The 19,631-nt window shown below is 35.6% G+C and overlaps 6 protein-coding genes across 10 annotated transcripts; 4 read left to right on the forward strand and 2 right to left on the reverse strand.

Moving 5' to 3' along the window:
• Positions 1–684: 684 nt before the first annotated feature.
• On the forward strand, positions 685–5,862 carry LOC106771856. 2 transcript variants are annotated; one of them, XM_022782638.1, is made up of 7 exons: positions 685–982; positions 1,081–1,213; positions 1,370–1,473; positions 2,373–2,544; positions 2,625–2,765; positions 2,864–3,056; positions 3,174–5,862. In XM_022782638.1, the coding sequence occupies exons 1-7, from the start codon at positions 951–953 to the stop codon at positions 5,546–5,548; spliced, it is 3,150 nt and encodes a 1,049-aa protein (XP_022638359.1). In that variant the 5' UTR covers positions 685–950; the 3' UTR covers positions 5,549–5,862. The 2 variants fall into 2 exon arrangements, with proteins under 2 accessions (XP_022638359.1, XP_014513344.1); XM_014657858.2 differs by having other exon boundaries at positions 686–982; positions 2,864–3,086.
• Positions 5,863–7,362: 1,500 nt separating this feature from the next.
• LOC106765809 (probable caffeoyl-CoA O-methyltransferase At4g26220) lies at positions 7,363–8,899 on the forward strand. 2 transcript variants are annotated; one of them, XM_014650555.2, is made up of 6 exons: positions 7,363–7,500; positions 7,695–7,796; positions 7,889–7,968; positions 8,063–8,207; positions 8,277–8,408; positions 8,498–8,899. In XM_014650555.2, exons 2-6 carry the CDS (start codon positions 7,728–7,730, stop codon positions 8,786–8,788), a joined length of 717 nt encoding a protein of 238 aa, XP_014506041.1. In that variant the 5' UTR covers positions 7,363–7,500; positions 7,695–7,727; the 3' UTR covers positions 8,789–8,899. The 2 variants fall into 2 exon arrangements, with proteins under 2 accessions (XP_014506041.1, XP_014506048.1); XM_014650562.2 differs by having other exon boundaries at positions 7,373–7,542.
• A 470-nt stretch (positions 8,900–9,369) lies between these two features.
• LOC106764595 (deoxyhypusine synthase) lies at positions 9,370–12,105 on the reverse strand. Of its 2 annotated transcripts, none has more exons than XM_014648880.2 (7): positions 11,846–12,105; positions 11,597–11,764; positions 11,234–11,452; positions 10,889–10,975; positions 10,512–10,617; positions 10,188–10,423; positions 9,370–9,901 (listed from the first exon to the last, which is right to left on the reverse strand). In XM_014648880.2, exons 1-7 carry the CDS (start codon positions 12,056–12,058, stop codon positions 9,824–9,826), a joined length of 1,107 nt encoding a protein of 368 aa, XP_014504366.1. In that variant the 5' UTR covers positions 12,059–12,105; the 3' UTR covers positions 9,370–9,823. The 2 variants fall into 2 exon arrangements, with proteins under 2 accessions (XP_014504366.1, XP_022638369.1); XM_022782648.1 differs by having other exon boundaries at positions 11,597–11,760; positions 11,846–11,965.
• A 44-nt stretch (positions 12,106–12,149) lies between these two features.
• LOC106765127 (60S ribosomal protein L31) lies at positions 12,150–13,334 on the forward strand. The gene is made up of 3 exons (XM_014649637.2): positions 12,150–12,298; positions 12,383–12,490; positions 12,896–13,334. The coding sequence occupies exons 2-3, from the start codon at positions 12,408–12,410 to the stop codon at positions 13,173–13,175; spliced, it is 363 nt and encodes a 120-aa protein (XP_014505123.1). The 5' UTR covers positions 12,150–12,298; positions 12,383–12,407; the 3' UTR covers positions 13,176–13,334.
• Positions 13,222–15,650, reverse strand: LOC106765784 (pentatricopeptide repeat-containing protein At3g14330). Its single transcript, XM_014650524.2, has one exon. The coding sequence runs from the start codon at positions 15,648–15,650 to the stop codon at positions 13,704–13,706; it is 1,947 nt and encodes a 648-aa protein (XP_014506010.1). The 3' UTR covers positions 13,222–13,703.
• Positions 15,651–16,348: 698 nt separating this feature from the next.
• LOC106761056 (vacuolar protein sorting-associated protein 32 homolog 2) lies at positions 16,349–19,160 on the forward strand. Of its 2 annotated transcripts, none has more exons than XM_014644578.2 (8): positions 16,349–16,552; positions 16,641–16,779; positions 17,516–17,615; positions 17,729–17,814; positions 17,892–17,983; positions 18,150–18,264; positions 18,394–18,589; positions 18,847–19,160. In XM_014644578.2, the coding sequence occupies exons 2-7, from the start codon at positions 16,708–16,710 to the stop codon at positions 18,583–18,585; spliced, it is 657 nt and encodes a 218-aa protein (XP_014500064.1). In that variant the 5' UTR covers positions 16,349–16,552; positions 16,641–16,707; the 3' UTR covers positions 18,586–18,589; positions 18,847–19,160. The 2 variants fall into 2 exon arrangements, with proteins under 2 accessions (XP_014500064.1, XP_014500141.1); XM_014644655.2 differs by having other exon boundaries at positions 16,349–16,541.
• Positions 19,161–19,631: the final 471 nt, after the last annotated feature.

Consider the following 19,631-nt stretch of genomic DNA (forward strand, 5'->3'; position numbering starts at 1 on the left):
AACTTCAATAACCTATATACATGATTATAAATGAAGATATAAAAAATTAAAATTTTAGAATATAAGATTAAAATAATTACAAAGACATTTTTTTTAAACTTTCTATAAATAAAATAAGACAAAAAGTGAGTGTTTTGTCATGAAAAGGATGAAAACTATTCATTGAAAATATAATAAAAATATATGTCTATATCTAAAAGTTATAAAAAATTATCATTTATTTTAAAACTAAAGAACACGTAAGACATATTTAATGAAATATTATAAAATGTAATTACAATTTTCCTGAAATGATTGATCAACTATTTTATCAGTCAAATAGTTGACTTTTTAAAAATCCCCAATGAAAAATGGTTCCAATTTCAGTAATGTCGTGTGTCAATGAGCACGACGAAAAGACGTGTTTTTTCTTATAATTTTTTGTTACAAGACATCGTGGTCGGAACCTACCAAAACTCAATTAATTATAAGATTTTTCACAGTAAAATAAAAATAAATATATATTATTCATTTTCATTATAATTATCTTAAAAATAAAATAGAAATAAATATATTTTGTATCTTAGAAAGATAAAAAAACCTTTGAGTATTTTCCGTAAAAAATTAAGTATTTGAAGAAAAAAAAAAGAAAAGAATGGAGGTCCATTGTTGGTATATATGCGGCTTCCCGTAGGTAATTATTCCTCCCCTATAGCGTAGAAGGTAGAGAAAGGTTTCTTCCTATGGTATTCGTTTGTCAGGTTTCGAGGAAAGTTCAATTTGCAATAAAATTTTCACTCGTTTTCCCTCGTTCTTCGCCAGCAAGATCCTTTTCTCTTCTTCGTCTTCGTCTTCTGCTCAATTACTTCTTATTTTCTATCCACCGCCAAATCAAACCTCATCACTGCTAATATTTCATAAATAAACAAACAGAAGAATCCTTCGTTTTTCACTTTCTGTTTGCGCAAATTATGTTGCATCGAAGCTTCAAGCCCGCAAAGTGGTACGTTTTTGATCGATTGTGATTTCAATTCGTGTTGTTTTGATTGAAGATAGTGAGAGCCTTTGATGATTTTGTTGAATTGAATTTGTTTGCCGCAGCAAAACGCAATTGAGGCTCGCCGTTTCACGCATAAAGCTTTTGAAGAATAAGAGAGAAGCACAGGTGAAGCAACTCAAGAGAGAGTTGGCTCAATTGCTCGAGTCTGGTCAGGACCGAACTGCTAGAATCCGGGTGAGGATAACAACATAACGCCTTTTCCCTTTTTCATCCAGTTTATGTTGTTTTATTTTTCCCTCTGTTTTCTGTTTGATGTCACAGTTGAGGTTTTGATTGCTTTCGTTTTTGGGGATTCTGTTTGTGTTGACTTTTCGTCTGGCTTGTGTTTAGGTTGAACATGTTGTCAGGGAGGAGAAGACGATGGCAGCTTATGATCTCGTTGAGATATACTGTGAACTTATCGCTGCACGTTTGCCCATGATCGAATCACAAAAGTATTTTAACATAGCCATTTTCACTTTGGTTACTTTATTAATTGTACTTTGCTGAACAGTTTTCATTGTTTAAAAATGTGTTTGCTGATTTAGGTGGAGGGAACATAATCTTTTCCTCTTCCCTTTGTAGATTTAACTGCACTGAAGTTATGTTACGTGATTTGGGCAATACTACTGAGTATTTTTCATGTTACTGTTTTGTTAGGGTTTTTCAACCGAAAGTGTGATCACGTTTGGACAAACTATTTCTTTTATACTTATAACGTAGAGAACTTAATTAAAGAGAATATGCTAATTGTTAGCTGAGTTTGTTCACGTCAGACTTAGGCCAGATCATAGATCTGGCAGAATAAAAATAGCTAAATAAAGTGAAAGGGCCCTTGGGTTAGAATAACGTATCACTATTGCTGTCATGGTAAGTATGATTTCCGATGAAAACTGTAGCATTTATATCTAGATATAGGTTTGATCAATGAGTGTCTTTTTTTTTTCTTTTTCATCTTTTATGCTGTGTAAGGTATTATGGATGAATATAAAAAGTGCATTTCGTACAGATACAGTGGCAAAGTCCCTCAGTGGAGAATCATCCTCAACTAATTATGTAACATGCAAGTGCCACATGTTAGCTTCAATACCAATGACTTTAGGCATGACTTACAGAATTTGCGGTGTTTTGATGTTAAAATCATGTCTTAATTGATATTCTATATCAGTCATTCGTGTAAACGTTTGAATGCCCACAGATATGTATTTATGTCTCTTGCTTTGACATTAATTGGGTATCTGAAGCGATTATTGCATGTGGTTTTCTGATTCTGAAAATATAAGTTTGTTCATTATGATTGTACACTCTCATTCGATTGATGTCATTATCATTTCTCCTTTTTAAAATTTTTCAGAACCTGCCCCATTGACTTGAAGGAAGCGGTTTCAAGTGTAATATTTGCATCTCCAAGATGTTCAGACATACCAGAGTTGGTAGATGTGAAGAAGCAATTAACGTCCAAGTACGGAAAAGAATTTGTCTCTGCAGCTGTTGAGCTACGCCCTGACTGTGGTGTAAGTCGTATGGTAAGTCTTTCTGCCTGCTTGATGTTGGATGAGATATGACCATTTTAAAGCTTATTTCTAATTTAATTCTGTCTTTTCAGTTGGTCGAGAAATTGTCTGCCAAAGCACCTGATGGTCCAACCAAGATAAAAATATTGGCTGCAATTGCTGAGGAGCATAATATCAAATGGGAGCCCAAGTCATTTGAAGAAAATGATGTAAAGTCTTCTCAAGACTTGTTGGTAGGCACTACTACTATGTTTTTTTTTTGGGTTTATTTTGATGTAAAACGTTTGTTGGATTATTTAGTTTGATATTGTATGTGTATATCTATGTTAAGGTTGGGCCAAGTACTTCTGAGAAGGCTTCTTATGCTGAACCTTCCCAAATCCACGTTCCACCTGTCCATGATGAAATGGGTCCATCCAATGTACGTTCTTCCTCACAAGTTAAACCAATGCATCATGTATCTACAAATTCATATGAGCAGACTGCAAGTGCTGCTGCTAGAAAGAATCAGTCCACAACATCAGGTGTGTCTGATCAAGAGATTAGATCTTCAGGTATTGTTTGAGAAAATGATGCATACATCTTCTTTTCTGGGCTTTTGTTGTGTCTGGTACCTGAATATTTGGGATTCTTTCTTGCAGGAACTGGAAGTCAAGAAACGGATTTTCTAGATTCATACTCTGACAACAGGAGTGCTTTTCCTATGAGTAGGCATAATTGGAACATGGAATTCAAGGATGCTGCCTCTGCTGCACAGGCAGCTGCAGAATCTGCTGAACGTGCTAGCATGGCTGCAAGGGCAGCTGCTGAACTTTCAAACCGTGAAAACATGACAAGGCAGTATTCAGGTGGATCACATAGTTCTTCTGGCAACGGGTTGAGAGATGAAAGACCCCAAGGATACACCTTTCATGATGACAAAAATATTTCTACAAGTTCTGTTCATGGTAACTTCCATAGAAGCAGTTCTGAGGCGCACAATGAACAGATTTCTGCTAGAGAACAAGATAATCTGGTAGGACACAGCGAATATTACAGGACCAGTAATGAGAATGTGGTAAAACATTTCCAATCGGCTTCATCGATGTCTGGTAGTGCTTTTGGAGACGATAAAATTTTTACGGATGGTTCTCAAACGGCTGATATGTATCATCATAGGAACTCATTTGAGCAAAAGAATATTGACTTACATGAAACGAATTTAAGTATGCAACCAGGTAGACATGAAGAAGATTTTGAGACTGACCTATATGATGACAGAGATTTGAATACTGAAAACAATTATCACTTTGGAGATGCAAGGACAAATAAACCATCCAGAAAAGCTTCCGCTTCTCATCTCGTTACTCCAAGTGATGATCACAGTGATGATTTGGACTTGAATGGCTGGAAGACTGAGAACAAAGCTGTGGAAGACCTTTTTGTTGATGATGAAGCAAACACTCAGAGAAACTTTACAGGAACAGCTTCTTATAATGGTACCTCTGTTCTGTTCGATGATTCTGGACCGGAGGATGATGATGAATATAAGTTTGATGTTGATAAGAAGTACAATAGGGAAGGATCTAGTTTGTTTGTCTCATCCCCTGGTAGCAGATCGCAAGTTGATTCTTGGAGGCATGGACAAAACATTGATGAAAAAGTGACAAGTTTTAGTACAAAGTCACATTTTTCTGAGGTTCCTGAAAGATTGACAGCATCTGCAGTTTCTTCTGAAAAAGAAGACATGTTGCCCGTCACTTTTGATGATTCAGATGACCCAGGTTCAGATAGCGATGTGGTGGGTTTGGTCGAGTCTAAGGTTTCTGGGCTCTCTGATTATGGAAGTTCTTCCCTTAATGCCGTTGCAAGTCATGGGAATCTAGGGTCCTCATCAAGAAATGATAAAAATACGATGGGCACTGACAGAAAGTTGTCACCTTCAGTTGGTTCAGATACCATCGAAGATCATTTTGAAAGAAGAAGGATAGACACCGCTACTGTGTCAGAAAAGAATTTTGGCTTTGATGACTTTTCAGCCAGTCTGCCATCTACAAAGGAAAGAAGCTCTACATCGGGTTTGGATCATGAGGCAAATAATGATACTGAAACTATAGAGGAATTTCACACAGAAAGTAGCAAGGAATTTGGCTATGGTACCTTGAAGGGTGGTCTTCGCAATAAACATTCTAAGCGGCCACCTTATATTAAGAATACGTTGGATGGTGTTTCGTCATCATTGGGGAACACTTCAATCCGAAATGAAAGATCTTTGCTTACTGGGATTGCTTCAATCGGTTTTGATACTCCTGAGCAGGACAGGTACACGAGGGAAGTGAGCAGAGGAAACAAGACTGCGACCTCGGTATTGGACAGCATATCTTCCGATTCTGATAGTTATCGTGTAGTTGCAAATTCACAGGAGACTCCTGCTACTACTATTGAACCTGACATTCAGAAAGAGAAAAGTGAAGCAAAAAATAAATCAAGCTCAAGGGCCTCTGTTACATACTTTGATTCTGATAATAGTGATTTTGAAGATGAACTTCCTAAACAAAATTCACCTGGTTTTGTCCGTCCTGTCAGTGGAATGTCTCGAAGGACATCAGCTTCTCCTAAAGCCGGCACAGGTTTAAGTTCAAGGGATGCTCCTTTATCCAGGGCGTCTGTGGCTCCTGCTACAACACTTGGATGGAAATCTTCAAGGACTTCTTATGAGAATACTAATCAAAATGCTTCATCCATGACGAGGAGCTCTGAAAATTTGACAGGAACGAAGCCTGGATCAGCCAAAAATAAAGCAACTGAGCCAGTTTCAGAACCGAGAAGATCCTTGCATGGGGAGGTTTCGGAATCGCCTGCAAGGTTACAACCTTCCAGTGTTTCTAAAACAGTGATACAAGATAATAAAGAGGGCCAAGATGATTCATATGGAGATGCTTCCTCTAATAAGAAGGCTGTGCACGTTCATCCGAAGTTACCCGATTACGATTCTTTTGCTGCCCACTTCTTGTCTCTTAAGAAGGGTCGTCCTTAAATTCTACTCGCCTCAATATAGCAACATAGCTACTGGTACATAATCTTGATGGCTTATCTTTCTTTTGCAGCCTGTATTGTTACACTTAGATGCGTGATTTGATAGTTAAATTATTTGAGGAATAAGGATGGGATTTGTATTTTTCTAGAATAAATTGAGTCAGAGTGTATAGGTTTCACTATCACATTTTTGTTACATCACAATTTGAGGACTATTGCACATAGTTGAATATTTCACTGTAAATATTTAGCTTATGCCACATTCATTCATGTACTTCCGCTTATACTAAATAATTATGGTTTCGTCTATACAAATTTGATTTCTTTGAATGTTTTTAAATTTGTATACTATAACTTTTTTTATCAGTGAAGTAATACTTTACCATCAAACTAAGTATTTTTAGTTTATATTTTTTTATAGTTTACCTAATATTAAAAATATTCACAGATACATCTGGTTAGAACTCTATAAATGGAATGTATTTGACGAAAAAATCTAGTTTAGTATATTTTTTTGGAGTATTTCTTTTAATCTTTTCTTTTTGGTCATAAGATTTCAAACCAAAACATTGTCTAATGAAAGGGATTGGGTTCATAAATATTTAAAAGAACAATTTCTTAATACATTATTGAGGTAGTGAAAAAAAATTATAAAACTGATATTGTTTTCACGTACTATTTATGGATCGAAATATATTATTTGAATAGTTAAATATTTAGATTATTTATAAAACTTGCAGCTTATGCAAAACTAAATAATCAAAATATTATTTGAATAGTTAAATGTTTAGCACTTTTAATTTTATTATAAAATAAGACGACCAATTTGTTGGATGATATTATGATTTCAACAATCCAGACTCATGAACTAAATGATTAATTTTTTATTGACTTCATTTTATCTCTAAAATGATTAAATTTGAATAATTTATTGAGTTTTTTTATGATAATTGTTATGTGTGCTTTTTATGAAATTTTCATTGCTTATAAAATTTTAAAAAAATGTCTTTCTTCTAAACGACAAATTTCTTTGAGAAGGATTGTCTTGAAAAGAAAAAAAAAAGCTTTAGTATCATGCATGAAAAAAAGTCTATAGAAGTAAATTTTTAACTATTCGTCTTTGATTTAAATATTTTTGTAAACTAATTGCTTACAGTTATAGACTATATCTACTGCGCATATACAATTTACATTCACATGTATAATAATTTTATTTGATAATTTATATGGTTAATACGGTGTTTTCAAAACATTTTATTAATATATTTTTTTTAAAAAAAATATATATAAAAGAAATTCATTTTCTTATAAAATCTTATTAATATATTTAGACAGGAATATAAATAATTTACTATAGAAGATAGAATGTGTGTACTTATAATTGATCATGTGTACATTCATTGGTACTATTATCAAGAAACACAGAATGATTATATATATGCCGTAAAAATGATAATTTGATAAAATATTTTAATTTAAATAAGGTTTAATTAAATTTTAAATATTTTATAAATTTAAATATTTTTAGTTGAATTTTTATTATTTTTAATCCAATATTAAAAAATTATATATTTTAATTAAAATTTGATTATTTAATGAATTAATTATTTATACTAAAATTTATATATTTTTTAATTAGTTTTATCGTTTAATTTTTATTAATTGAATGCTGTCATTATTATATTTACTTATTTTTCACATAAGAAAAATGATATCATCATAAGAAAAATTATAGCTGCAATACTATAATTATTATAAACCTTTGACAGTTAATAAAACATAGTATTGACCACAGAATTCATCAAATGATGTTTTAACACCAATTATTGTACCAACAGCACACGTTTCAAAATAACTTTAATTGCTGTGCTCTGACGGAAGCTTTAACCATACTTTCTCCGAGATCCATTTCTAAGCTCATTCAAGTTATCATCTCAGAGTGGAGAAACTCAGGTATCTCTCCTCAATCTGTTCTTCTGTCCAAGCAACTTTCAGGTTTACTCCTACAAAGTTTTATATTTTCTCTCTAACCATTAAAGTAAGAAAACTGGTATTTTTTTTCATTAAAGTGGTCGAAGAATATGTTTTCTTAGCAAGAACTTGATGATATATTATCTGGGGTGCATTATTTCTCTTTCCCTTTGAAGGATCCTGCCCCTTATCTGGTGGATTGCAGAGAAATGGAAAAGATCAAGGATCCATCAATTTACCGCAATCCAGTCATATTACAGAGCGAGGATTTAACCAAGGTTTGTATAATTTGTCTGTGTTTTCACTCATGGTGATTCATGAAATGAAAACTCATTGATCACTTGTTATGTATTCCTTTCTGCTGTGACAGTATATATTGGAAACAGCTGTTTATCCTAGAGAACCTGAGCCCCTGAAGGAGCTGAGGGAACTCAATAATGATCACCCTTGGTGATTCTTCTCTCCATTAATGTAACTTGTGTATTTGATTTGAGGCTTAAACAAAACTGAAAATTCTTCAACTTGTTTTTGGATATTCATTCAGGGGCTTCATTTCTACTTCACCTGATGCTGCTCAGCTAATGGCCTTACTTTTAAAGATGCTGAATCCCAGAAAGACCATTGAAGTGGGAGTGTTTACTGGTTACTCCCTTCTCCTCACTGCACTCAACATTCCTCATGATGGAAAGGTTTGCATGCTTAAATTGTTATGCATGTCTTGATTATATTTAGTACTGAAACTTAATTTGCTGTTGCAGATTACAGCCATAGATATTAACAGGAAAGCTTATGACATTGGATTACCAGCCATAAAAAAGGCTGGAGTTGAGCACAAGATTGATTTCATAGAGTCTGCAGCTCTGCCAATTTTGGATAAACTACTTGAAGATGTGGGTTTGTTAAACTAAAACTCAGGATTGTAAGACTATGTGAATGTTTACTCTTTTATCTAAAAACATACTTGAATGTTTGGATGCAGCCTGCAAATGAAGGATCTTTTGACTTTGCTTTCATTGATGCTGACAAAGAGAACTATATTAACTACCATGAGAGGCTTATAAAACTGATCAAGATTGGTGGTTTACTTGTATATGACAACACTCTGTGGGGAGGACGTGTTTGCTGGCCTGAAGAAAAAGTTCCAGAACACACCAGATCAGGGAGGAACGCAGCAATTGAATTCAACAAGACAATCACAAACGATTCTCGCGTTGAATTTGCTCTTACTTCTGTAGGAGATGGTCTCAGTATTTGTAGGCGCGTAGCTTGAGTTGTGTACTGATTATGATTATACTTTTTGCTATTATATACTTTCAGTTGCTATCTCAACAAATTTACATTTTGTGCTCCCAATGAATGGTTTCATGTTAAATTTTTAATAGTTTATTTGTTTTTTCATTTAAAGTAAAATGGAAATATTGATAAAAGGCTAGCAGCTGTTGATTATGTCAATTTGGGAAATTTTAGATTGATTCTAACTAAGCCATTAATCACAGGAATGCTGTATCAAAAACTGAAGTGAGCAACACAACCTTCATTGTTAGTTGGAATTTATGTAATATTACTAAATCACAAGTAAAATTTATTAAATAAAGTAGAAAATTTACAAAATTATGACTAATACATTCGACTTAATAATAACTCTGTAAAAATGTTTGCTTATCCATCATATCTATTAGGACTTGCACATTAACATAGCACATTGCATGATTGGATTACAGCCCATTAAATATATATGATCATATTGTGATTCTTAAAGTCCATAATACATCATAAAATCACAAAAGCTTACAAAGAAAATGTTTGGCTATCAATTTAAGGCAACTTTATTAGGTAAATTACAGCAAACAGTAAAAGTTTAAATCTCACTCCAATATAGATATAAAAGTAACTATTGAAAGCCATTTAAACTAGACTTTGCAATGAAAAATGCAACATTAGCAGAAAATAGTTGTACTGTCATAACTTTTCACCAACCTGTAATACAACCACCAGTTAGAAAAAAATTATAAATACCGTATACGATCAGTTAGTTTTTCAAGATTTATTTGACCTTGACACTATAGTAGTACAATAATCTCCAATGAAAAATTATAAATACATCTACATATCCCGACTTCCTCACTGTCAGGATCAGTGGATTACTTTGGAATGGTCAAAAAGGCCTGCATGGTGTCATCTGCTATTTACAGCAGAAGAATCAAATGATTGCCATGTTAAGCATCCACAGCGAACTGAAACGTCAACATCATCAATCACAAAACAACTAAATCAAACTTGAGAGTAAATTCGTCTTTAGGCTCCATCAGTGGTGAGGTTTAACTCTTGAAGCAAAAGTTTCAGCAACCAGCAGAGGGAATGCTATTGTTGCATCACAGTGGACCTGTTTTAACGCATAAAAAGACATTTAAGGGATATAGTATTGATGGTTGCTTGGTGCACTAGTTTCTTTTCATGAATATTAATAGTGTTTGAGTAGTAAAATATTTATTAATTGCTGGCTTTATAATAAAGGTTACAGTATGCATGGCAACATACAACAAAGTAAAACTGATGAGAAGGAATTATGAAAAACATGCTGAGAAAATTGGCATTGCCAAAGCAAACATGCAAGACAAAAAAAAAATTCTGAGAAGGAAACCACTTTAGAAAGTATGCATAGGATGTACCTTGACAGTTTTAGCAGATCCACGTATTTTCCCCCATGAAACAGCCTCATCAGGACGTGCTCCAGAATCACTACCATCATATTCTTGTGCAGTGTTGATAAAAACAGCATAGTCTGCCCCATTACGCATCATATTGGCATTGCAAATATGATGTTTCGGAAGGCCACCTCCTAAAATGATCATTCCCGTCTTCCTGGGATTTGCATGTACAGCTTCACCATTCATTGCCCTTATATCTGTTAAATTGCAAACTATTTTAGTGATGGTTCCCAGATTTTTCAAAATCATGCATGCAGCAAAAAACAGAAAGAGTGTGGAAAAAACCTTGCACTATGTCCACAATCAGACCAGGATTGCGGAAGGAATGGAAGTACAGCATATCCCCCAACGAGCCATCGGTTAATCCCGGACAGAAAACTGGAATGTTGTTCTAGAAAATATCATAAAATTTTTTAATAATATTATATCGTAATATGTATAAAAATTCCAAAAATTGTTCGGTAGATCTGAACCTCCAGGCAAATAACTACATTGCATCTTGTATATGTGTGTGTGTACACACACACACACAAACACCATTATACAGACCACAACAGATATGGACAACAGTCTAATTACGAGAACAATTAGGAAAAAGTTGAAATCAGAAACAGAGTAGTAGAGGGAGCAGCACGACCCATTAAAGTTGGTCTAATACTTACCTTGTACGCCCAGTAAAGGTAAGAGCTTTCGTTGTTTATTTCTTTCCCCAACCGAGCTATTAACTTAGATGGTGTCCATAACACATTCTGCGAAACAGAAAATGCACCAAGGAAAAAGTAACAAGTGAAAACTTCAAAAGAAGTTGCTTTGTAGAAGGCTTGGCAAGTCATGCATAAAATCATAGTTTAGTTAGTTTGATTTTGGTTTAGCACAAACTAAACATGAATCACAATTAGTACAAAATACAAATATAAAAGTATGAATAATAAATGTGACAGCAGGCGTTCCGCAAAAACCTAACCACATAATTATACATTATTGAACGGATAAGTTAAATAAAATACCTCGGTATTTTGTTCCTTTAACATCTGATCGAAAATAGGAATAATCCAATCCTCAAATTTGCAGTAGTTGTCATTAGGGACCAACAAATTACCAATCCGATTCAACCCTTTTGAGCGTAGATACGCCCCAGGCAGAGAGAAATCTCCTATAAATGTCGGTGCAAGGCACTTTATAAGATCTTCTTCAATGCCACCTGTAGTTGTAACAACTACATCAACCTGCACATTGCAAAACACATACAAAAAAAAGGAAATTTAACAACTTGACTTGAATTTACTATTTAACCATGATGGTGTGAGAAGCATTGAAGAATACCATTGCAAAGGCTTGAATTGGCCTTCGAACAAGGGAAAGTAACTCACCATGCGATGCTGAAGAAGAAACCGAACAATGTCTCTAACACCAGAGGAAATAAGATTAGAAGTGAAACCCAGAAACACTTTACAAGTCACAGATTTTCGATACTCCAAGTCCCTCTCATGGTCACTGCAATCCTCAGTCACAGCTTCATCAACTAGCCTCCAATCTAGCTTCAACCCAAAAATCACAACTTTATAAGCAAAAAAGCACAAATTCACCTAAACATAGAAGTTGGGTCACACAAAACAAACCATTTGATTAACGACTTGGATGGCATCACCGAGATTCGAAGCCTGAAACCCAGTGGTGGCCATGGACCTGAGTAGCAGCGGATAGTTAACTCCACGGTTGAAATCATAGCCTTCAATCTTAGCACACTTTCCGTCAAGGCTTTCTGATTCTTTGAACACCGTGGAATGAACTGATGCTAGCACTTCTTCTTCCTTTCTGTTTGTTTCTTCCATTATTCTCTCTCTCTCACCTCTGCTCGCAACGCCACCGGGACGGTGTTTTAAGTTTTAAAACGTTTAACCCGTGTTTTTTTATTGGGCCTTTATTTGACCCGTTTTTTTATTTTTGGGCCTTTTAAATACAGCGCTTTTCAAGCCCAAGCCCATTAGGGTTAAGTTTATGTTATATTTGAGGAGTCACCTTCAATTTCTGATGAGTGTTGGACGCTGCCGAAACCCTTCCCAAACCCTAAGGTATCCCTACTCGCTTTCTCCGGAATTTCAAATCGGTGCGTTCGATTGTACGGTGTAACGTGAGCTTGTGATTGTGTTGTGCAGGTAAGTGAGTAATCGGTGGTTAAGAATGGTGGAGAAGGCGAAGGGAAGGAAGGAGGAGGTGGTTACCAGAGAGTACACCATTAACCTCCACAAGCGCCTCCATGGCTGGTAAATAATTCACCTTCTTTATACTGTGTTTTCTCTCCAGTTTTTAATTTCTACTTATCAAATTGAGCCAGCGACATACTACACGCTTCAATAGATACTTTAAGTAAATTTATCGTTATTGATCAATGCTTCATGAGTTGAGTGGCATACACGTTCTGTTTATATGAGATTTTCGTGGTTGTGGAATTATAGCCATTAGGTACCTTTATATAAGGAGACTTGCTGGTTATTATATTTTTGAGATCTAGCAGGGGATTGGATTATAAATAGTGTTTTTCATCTGATATTGATATCAATCAGTCGTGCATAATGATTTTGGTTTATTGTAACTCGTGTCTTTTGATTTCTATAATGTTTTGGTTCGAGATCAGGAGTCTTAGTTGTTTTTTAATTTGTGTAAAATAGCACATTTAAGAAGAAGGCCCCTAAAGCGATTAAGGAGATAAGAAAGTTTGCCCAGAAGGCCATGGGAACCAATGATGTGAGGGTTGATGTGAAGCTGAACAAGTTCGTCTGGAGTCAGGGAATCAGGAGTGTTCCAAGGAGAATTAGGGTTAGAATTGCTCGTAAGAGGAATGATGATGAAGATGCCAAGGAAGAGCTGTACTCCCTTGTTACTGTTGTTGAAATCCCTAAGGAAGAGATCAAGGGGTTGGGGACCAAGGTCATTGATGACGAAGATTGATTTATTTCTGTTTGAACTCGGAGACATATATGTAGTTTTTTTGTTTCCGCTATTCAGTCTTGTTTTTTCTAGATTATCAAATTACTCCTAATTTTATTGGGTTACTTTGAATTTTGTTGAGACGTAATGTGGTTTGGTAATATCAATTTAGTTTTTGCTTCTGCTGTTTGTCTTTTCGTTAGGGCTGTTTGACTCTCATTCCTTATAACTTAGCAATTGGGTAGTCTGAGAAATTGAATAATGGTGATAACTAGGGTATTAAAAATCGTTACGAAAAATGTGTAATTATGTTTTTTTTTGGGTATTTTGAAATGGTCTTTTTGAAAGAAATACATACTAAGCAAGAAAGTTGTTTACTGATATCAGCAAGCCTGCACAATTTATTTCGTAGTTCACTTTTACTCTTATTTAGTTAAACCGAAATTGAGAATTTTCTATATACACTTTGTAAAGTAGTAACTTCTAAAAGCCAATGATGCCAAATCGAATTGGATAGTAGTGATAAATAGTTATTCTTCTTGGTCTGGTTTACCAATAATCTTTACAAGAACAAGTTCCATTTTCAAAATGGTGAAACCGGTTTGTATCTCTTAATACAATTAGTCTCTTTGTCACTTCTGAAACAGCCTTCATCCAGGAATGACAATCAACACAAACCCTAAGATTCTTGGTAATCCTAATAGGCATTCCAGCGCCAGTGTGAATGAGGGCAGATACAGCAGCAAGACGCTCACTGTGCTCGCAAACCCATGTTGCTTTCATATCTTCATTTATCTCATGGAGAACAACACTCGTGTTTGGTATATATCCCAAGTCTTTAATAGCATTTGTTAACTCGTTCCAAATTCTAATATACTCAGCAGAACGACGAAAACTAGTGCTTCCACCAGCCACAAATGTATGAATCTTATGCTTTATTTGTATCCAACTACACCCGGCATCTTTCTTGATTCCGGTCACGGCCATCATTTCCCTAACTCTCTTCACATCTTCCCACATTCCTGCATTTGCATATACATTTGAAAGCATCACATAATTTCCAGGATTGTTAGGTTCAATCTCAAATAGTCGCTCTGCAACTATTTCAGCTAGAGGAACATTTCCATGAAGTCGGGAAGAGTTAAGCAATGATCCCCAAATGCTGCCACTTGGTTTCATTGGAATGTTCTCTGCCACAGTTAATGCCTCCTCAAGTTTCCCTGACCTACCCAATATGTCCACCAAACAAGCATAATGCTCTAAAGATGGTTGCACCCCGTAATCCTGCATAGCATTAAACAATCTTTTCCCCTGACTGGTGAGTCCTGAATGGCTACAACCCGAAAGCAAGGCAACAAAGGTAATCCCATCTGGCTCGATGGAAGACCTTATCATTTCATCAAACAAAGCCAAGGCTTCATTTATTTGACCATTGATTGAGTATCCAGCCAGCATTGTATTCCATGATGTCAAATCCCTGCTGCGCATTTTGTCAAACACCTTTTCACAATAACCAATTTCTCCGCATTTGGCATACATATCCATCAACGAGTTTAGCAAAGGCACATCAGCATTCTTCCTAGACTTTATAATCTGCCCATGTATCTCCTTCCCACTATGAAGTGCAGTAACCTGAGCACACACGGGTAACACGGTTGTAAGGGTAACCCAACTGAACCCCATTCCTTCTTCCTGCATAACTCTAAAAGCACCAAGCGTCTCTGACGGTCTGTCTTGTCCAGCTAAACCAGCAATTAAAGTGTTCCAAGACACCACGTTTCGTTGAGGCATTACCTCAAACACCTTTAAGACCTCGTTTAAGCACCCAAGTTCCACATAAAACCCCAAAAGCGCGTTGTTCACCACTTGATCTGCTTCTCCAACATCATGCTTCACTATTTGGGCATGGATGGCTCTGCCAACCATTGCATTGCCCGAATCAGAACTCGCCTTGAGGGCCATCGAAAACGCGAAATTCCCAGGCTTTACGCACCGTGACAACATGTCACCGTAAAGAAGCAAAGCTTCATAGGAAAACCCGTTTCTTGAATACCCAATAGCCAAAGCTACCCAAACAGGTTCTGGTGGGCTCTCGTGGCCAATTCGGAACACACGACGAGCCTCGTCGACTCTGCCGCAGACGGAATACAGAGTGATGAGCTTGCTCTTCAACGTGGGGTTCTCCAAGACTCTGTTTTGAGAACGAAGTAAGTGCAAGTGGAGTTTTCGGCCATGTTCCAAGGACCTTCTGGAGATGCAAGCGTGGAGGAAGAGCGAGATACCTTCTTCTTCTGCTTCTTTTTCAATGGGTGTGGGCTTTGATGATTCGATTAGGCGAAGAGCTTCGTCTAAATTGCCCCATTTGCAGAGGGATTTTAGGGTTGAATTGAATGGTATTGCTGTGTGTTTGTGGGTATTTGTGGTTCTGGGAGTGGAGGTGGCCCTTATCTTCGTTTTGACAGTTATGGTGGTTGGGAGAGAGATGGGAAGGAGCATGATGGAGACAGACACCGAGGAGGAATGGCTTAAAGACTAGTTCTGGAACTCCGATGAGGGCCGCAGAAAAATAATAGTAATAAAATACCAACATTTAGTATAGTTAGTGTACAAAAATGGTAGTATATCTAAATAATACCCTTCTTTATTTTGTATATCTTTTTTTTATTCCTATATTTATTTACTTAGTCTTTTAGCTTTTTTATATATAAAAAAAAAAATCACCCGCCGAATAATATATTTCAAATATCCTGATTTATTATCCGAAATTCAAGTAAAACAACTAATCTTTTAATTGGCTGTCTCTTTCAACTCATCTTCTTTTACATTTGTTAGGAAATCTATTTATTATTTTTTAAATAATTATCAATAATTAAAATAATTCATTACAATGTAAACCATTCATTAGAAATTTAAAAAATAATTTATTTCAAAAACGTTTATTTATGGTGACTTTTAAATGTTATATAATTTAAAAATATTTATCTGTTAAGAAATTTATTTTCATAAAATTAAACATTAGCCATGTACATTAAAATTAATACTTTAATTATAAATACTAAATATGAAATAACATGTAGTGTATTCGTCTTTGAAATAAAATGACTTCATATAATTATGTAATATTTTTAAAAATTAAAGAAAAGGAATGCGCGCCACGTGGAGGGGGAAGAAAAGACAAAGAAGGTTCTTCAATTCCTTCTTTGGTTGGAAGACGAAAAGAAAGAAGACACCAAAACAACACGCTTAAGCAATACCGAAGCTCAGACACCTCAAAACCACCGTTCTCTCTTTCTCTCTTTCTCTCTTTCGCTTCTCCTCTCCGATCCATTCCCAATCAAAATCCCTAATCTTTCTCACTTTCGCTTCAAATTCCAATTTTTCAACCGGGTTCGTTTTTGGTACCCACCGTTTCTTCTTCATTTACTCAGCTGACAATTGATCAAAATGCTTTGACTTGCTTTTCATCAAATTTTTTCATGTTTTCAGGAAGATCGGTTGAAGAATCGAGGATATCTTCGTTTTCAAGGCAGTAGGGTTTGAATCGATCGCAATCATGTTTAGCCGCATGTTTGGTAAACCTAAACAGGAGACGAATGCTGTTGCCACTTTGGACAAGTTAAACGAGGTCCCTTTTATTTTCCCCATGCTATGCCATACTCAGCATATCTCGTTAATCCAACTTTTGGTGTTTGTTTTCTTTGACTTCAATGAACTATAGTATTATTTTTCTAGTTTGCCCCATTAAGGGGAGTTGTTGTCACCAATCGCCATGGCAAACGTTGCATGCTCACTTGAGCTATGAACTACCAACAAACTCTTTGAAGTATTACTGGTTGCTAATTTAGCTGATGAAATTACAAAAATAGCTTTTGTTTCGGATGGGTTAGACTACTCATGTGATGTGTGTTGAGGAGTATCTACTCCTGTATGATATGGCTTTTAATATAAAATTTCGCATTCTCAGTTGCTTTCCTAGTTCCGAAGTATAAGATGGTATCTCTTGCCTTGCGCATCGTTTTAGTCTTTTTTTCTTTAATGTAATATAGATCATGCTTTAATTTGTATATACGTATGTTGTAAATTTCCTTCAAAAATGTTTTATTTGCTTTCATGTTGAGTATTGAATAACAAATAAGAGTTGCTCCATATCCCGGTCAAATCTTTAGGCAAATGGTTTCCTGTGATTGTGGAAAGCAATGTCTTTGCTTTAGTATCCTCAAAATTATCACATTATTTGTATCATCATACGTTCAACTGATTATTTGTTATATTTTGTGGCATGTCTTTACCCTTTTGTTGGAATCAATTTACATCTAGGGAGAATCTCTCAAATTGAATGCTTTGTTGTTTGAATCATGTAGACACTTGAAATGCTGGAGAAAAAGGAGAAAGTGCTCCTTAAAAAGGTTGGAGCAGAAGTTGAAAAGGCCAAAGAGTTTACAAGGGGGAAGAACAAAAGGGGTAGGTTACTAAACTCATGGATAGTTGATTTCGAGAATATCTTCTTAGTGCCTTTCTTTTCTCCAACTTTCACTTAATTTATGAGATGTTATTTGAGTTCTTGTTTAATGCAGCGGCAATACAATGTCTGAAGCGGAAGAGGTTATATGAACAACAAATAGAGCAGCTTGGGAATTTCCAGTTGCGTATTCATGACCAGGTGCGGAAGCAATTTGTACATAGTTCAAAAGATGATTTAGTTTGTTGGGCATCTTATGATATTAAATTGTGTTACAGATGATAATGTTGGAAGGTGCTAAAGCCACCACAGAAACTGTTGACGCGTTAAGAACAGGAGCAGCTGCTATGAAGGCTATGCAAAAAGCAACGTGTGTACTGGAGTCCTCTTTATTGTTTAAATTTTTTACTGATTTAATTCTTTTCAGCATTTTCTTGTATTTCTTTTGTCTCAATTTCATGTCATGGCTTCTAATATCTATTCAGCTGTTCATTCTGATTTATGACATTGTTGAGTTGCGTCATTTTCTTTTTCAGGAATATCGATGATGTTGACAAGACCATGGATGAGATCAATGAACAGACTGAGAACATGAAGCAGATTCAGGATGCATTATCAGCTCCAATTGGTGCAGCTGCTGATTTTGACGAGGTCATGCTCTGGATTTATATTTATATTAGCTGCAAACAAGATATTTATATCTTTAGATTGTAGTACAGTGGTAGTGCTATAGAGCCCTGATGCATGTCTGAGGATCATTCTGAATCTCTTTCCTTTCAGGATGAATTGGAAGCGGAACTTGAAGAACTGGAAGGTGCTGAGTTGGAAGAACAGCTTCTTCAGCCAGCAACTACAGCTCCTGCAGCCCCAGTGCAGGTCCCAGCTGGGCGGCAACCTACTCGCCCTGTTGCATCAAAGCCAACTCCTGAAGAAGATGAATTGGCAGCTTTGCAAGCTGAGATGGCACTTTGAGCAGGTCCCTTTTCTCAGCTGTAACACTATAAATTTGTATTGTACTCCTTGCGTTAGTATGTTTTTGTCCAACTAGTCTTGCATTAATCATGGCGGTTAAATGATGTGTATGCTTCATTATTCACGTTGGAACATCAGTAGTTAGTTTGCTTTTATGATGTTAGTTTGATACAAATTGGCTTAGATAACTTGTGAGAAAAGAATGAAAATCTTATGTTAGGCTGTTCTTATCGGTTTTGCCTCTGGCTTTGGTTGAGCCAGAATTTTTGCAGGCATTTTTGTGCATGACAACTGGTGACTTCAATGGAGAATGGTAACGTGGAGATTTGTCTCTCCTGCTTGCTTGTCTTTGTGATTTATGGAACAGACCAGAGAATGTATGTATATAGGGGGAAAATTGAACATGAAAGTCGTTCAGTTCATAAAGTAAAACTTACTATTATTTTGTTTGAGCTCGAACCTCCTTTTTCCATTATAAGCATGTTATATTTTGTACGGCCCAGTTTAACACGGTTTGTTAAATTAATGTATATCTTAAACATGCTAACGCGGGGAATAAGAATGTGGTTAGCCTATGCGCTAGAATACAGTCATGGTTGAGTAACGAATGAGCCTGCAGGAGGACTTTCGGTGTTAAATTTTATTTTCCTTATATAACTAATGATTTAATTAAATTAAGATGTCCTAAGAATTACACTCTGTTGTGCTTGTTTGTTTTTTTTTTACATAAAAACTTCTTTGATTAATACCAAATCATTTTAAGATGGTAATAGCAAATTAAATCCTGCATTGACGGAACTCAACTAATTCACTGGTTAGATGATCACAACAAGTTTACTTGGTTTCTACCATGATGAATGTTTCCTGGCAGTGCTGTTGATTTTCTACATGAACGTTGTTAGTTTAGTTTATGTAGCGGGTGTTTGCGTATTTCTAAAATCCGTCAATCGATCAAACCATGGTTTTGCAAATCCATTTTGGAAACCTTGAAATTCAAGAACTAGAAAACTATATGTATCACTGTTTAAAAACTCCTTGAAAACAAA

This window comes from Vigna radiata, chromosome 1, assembly GCF_000741045.1.
Source record: "Vigna radiata var. radiata cultivar VC1973A chromosome 1, Vradiata_ver6, whole genome shotgun sequence".
In the NCBI taxonomy this organism is placed as follows: domain Eukaryota; kingdom Viridiplantae; phylum Streptophyta; class Magnoliopsida; order Fabales; family Fabaceae; genus Vigna; species Vigna radiata.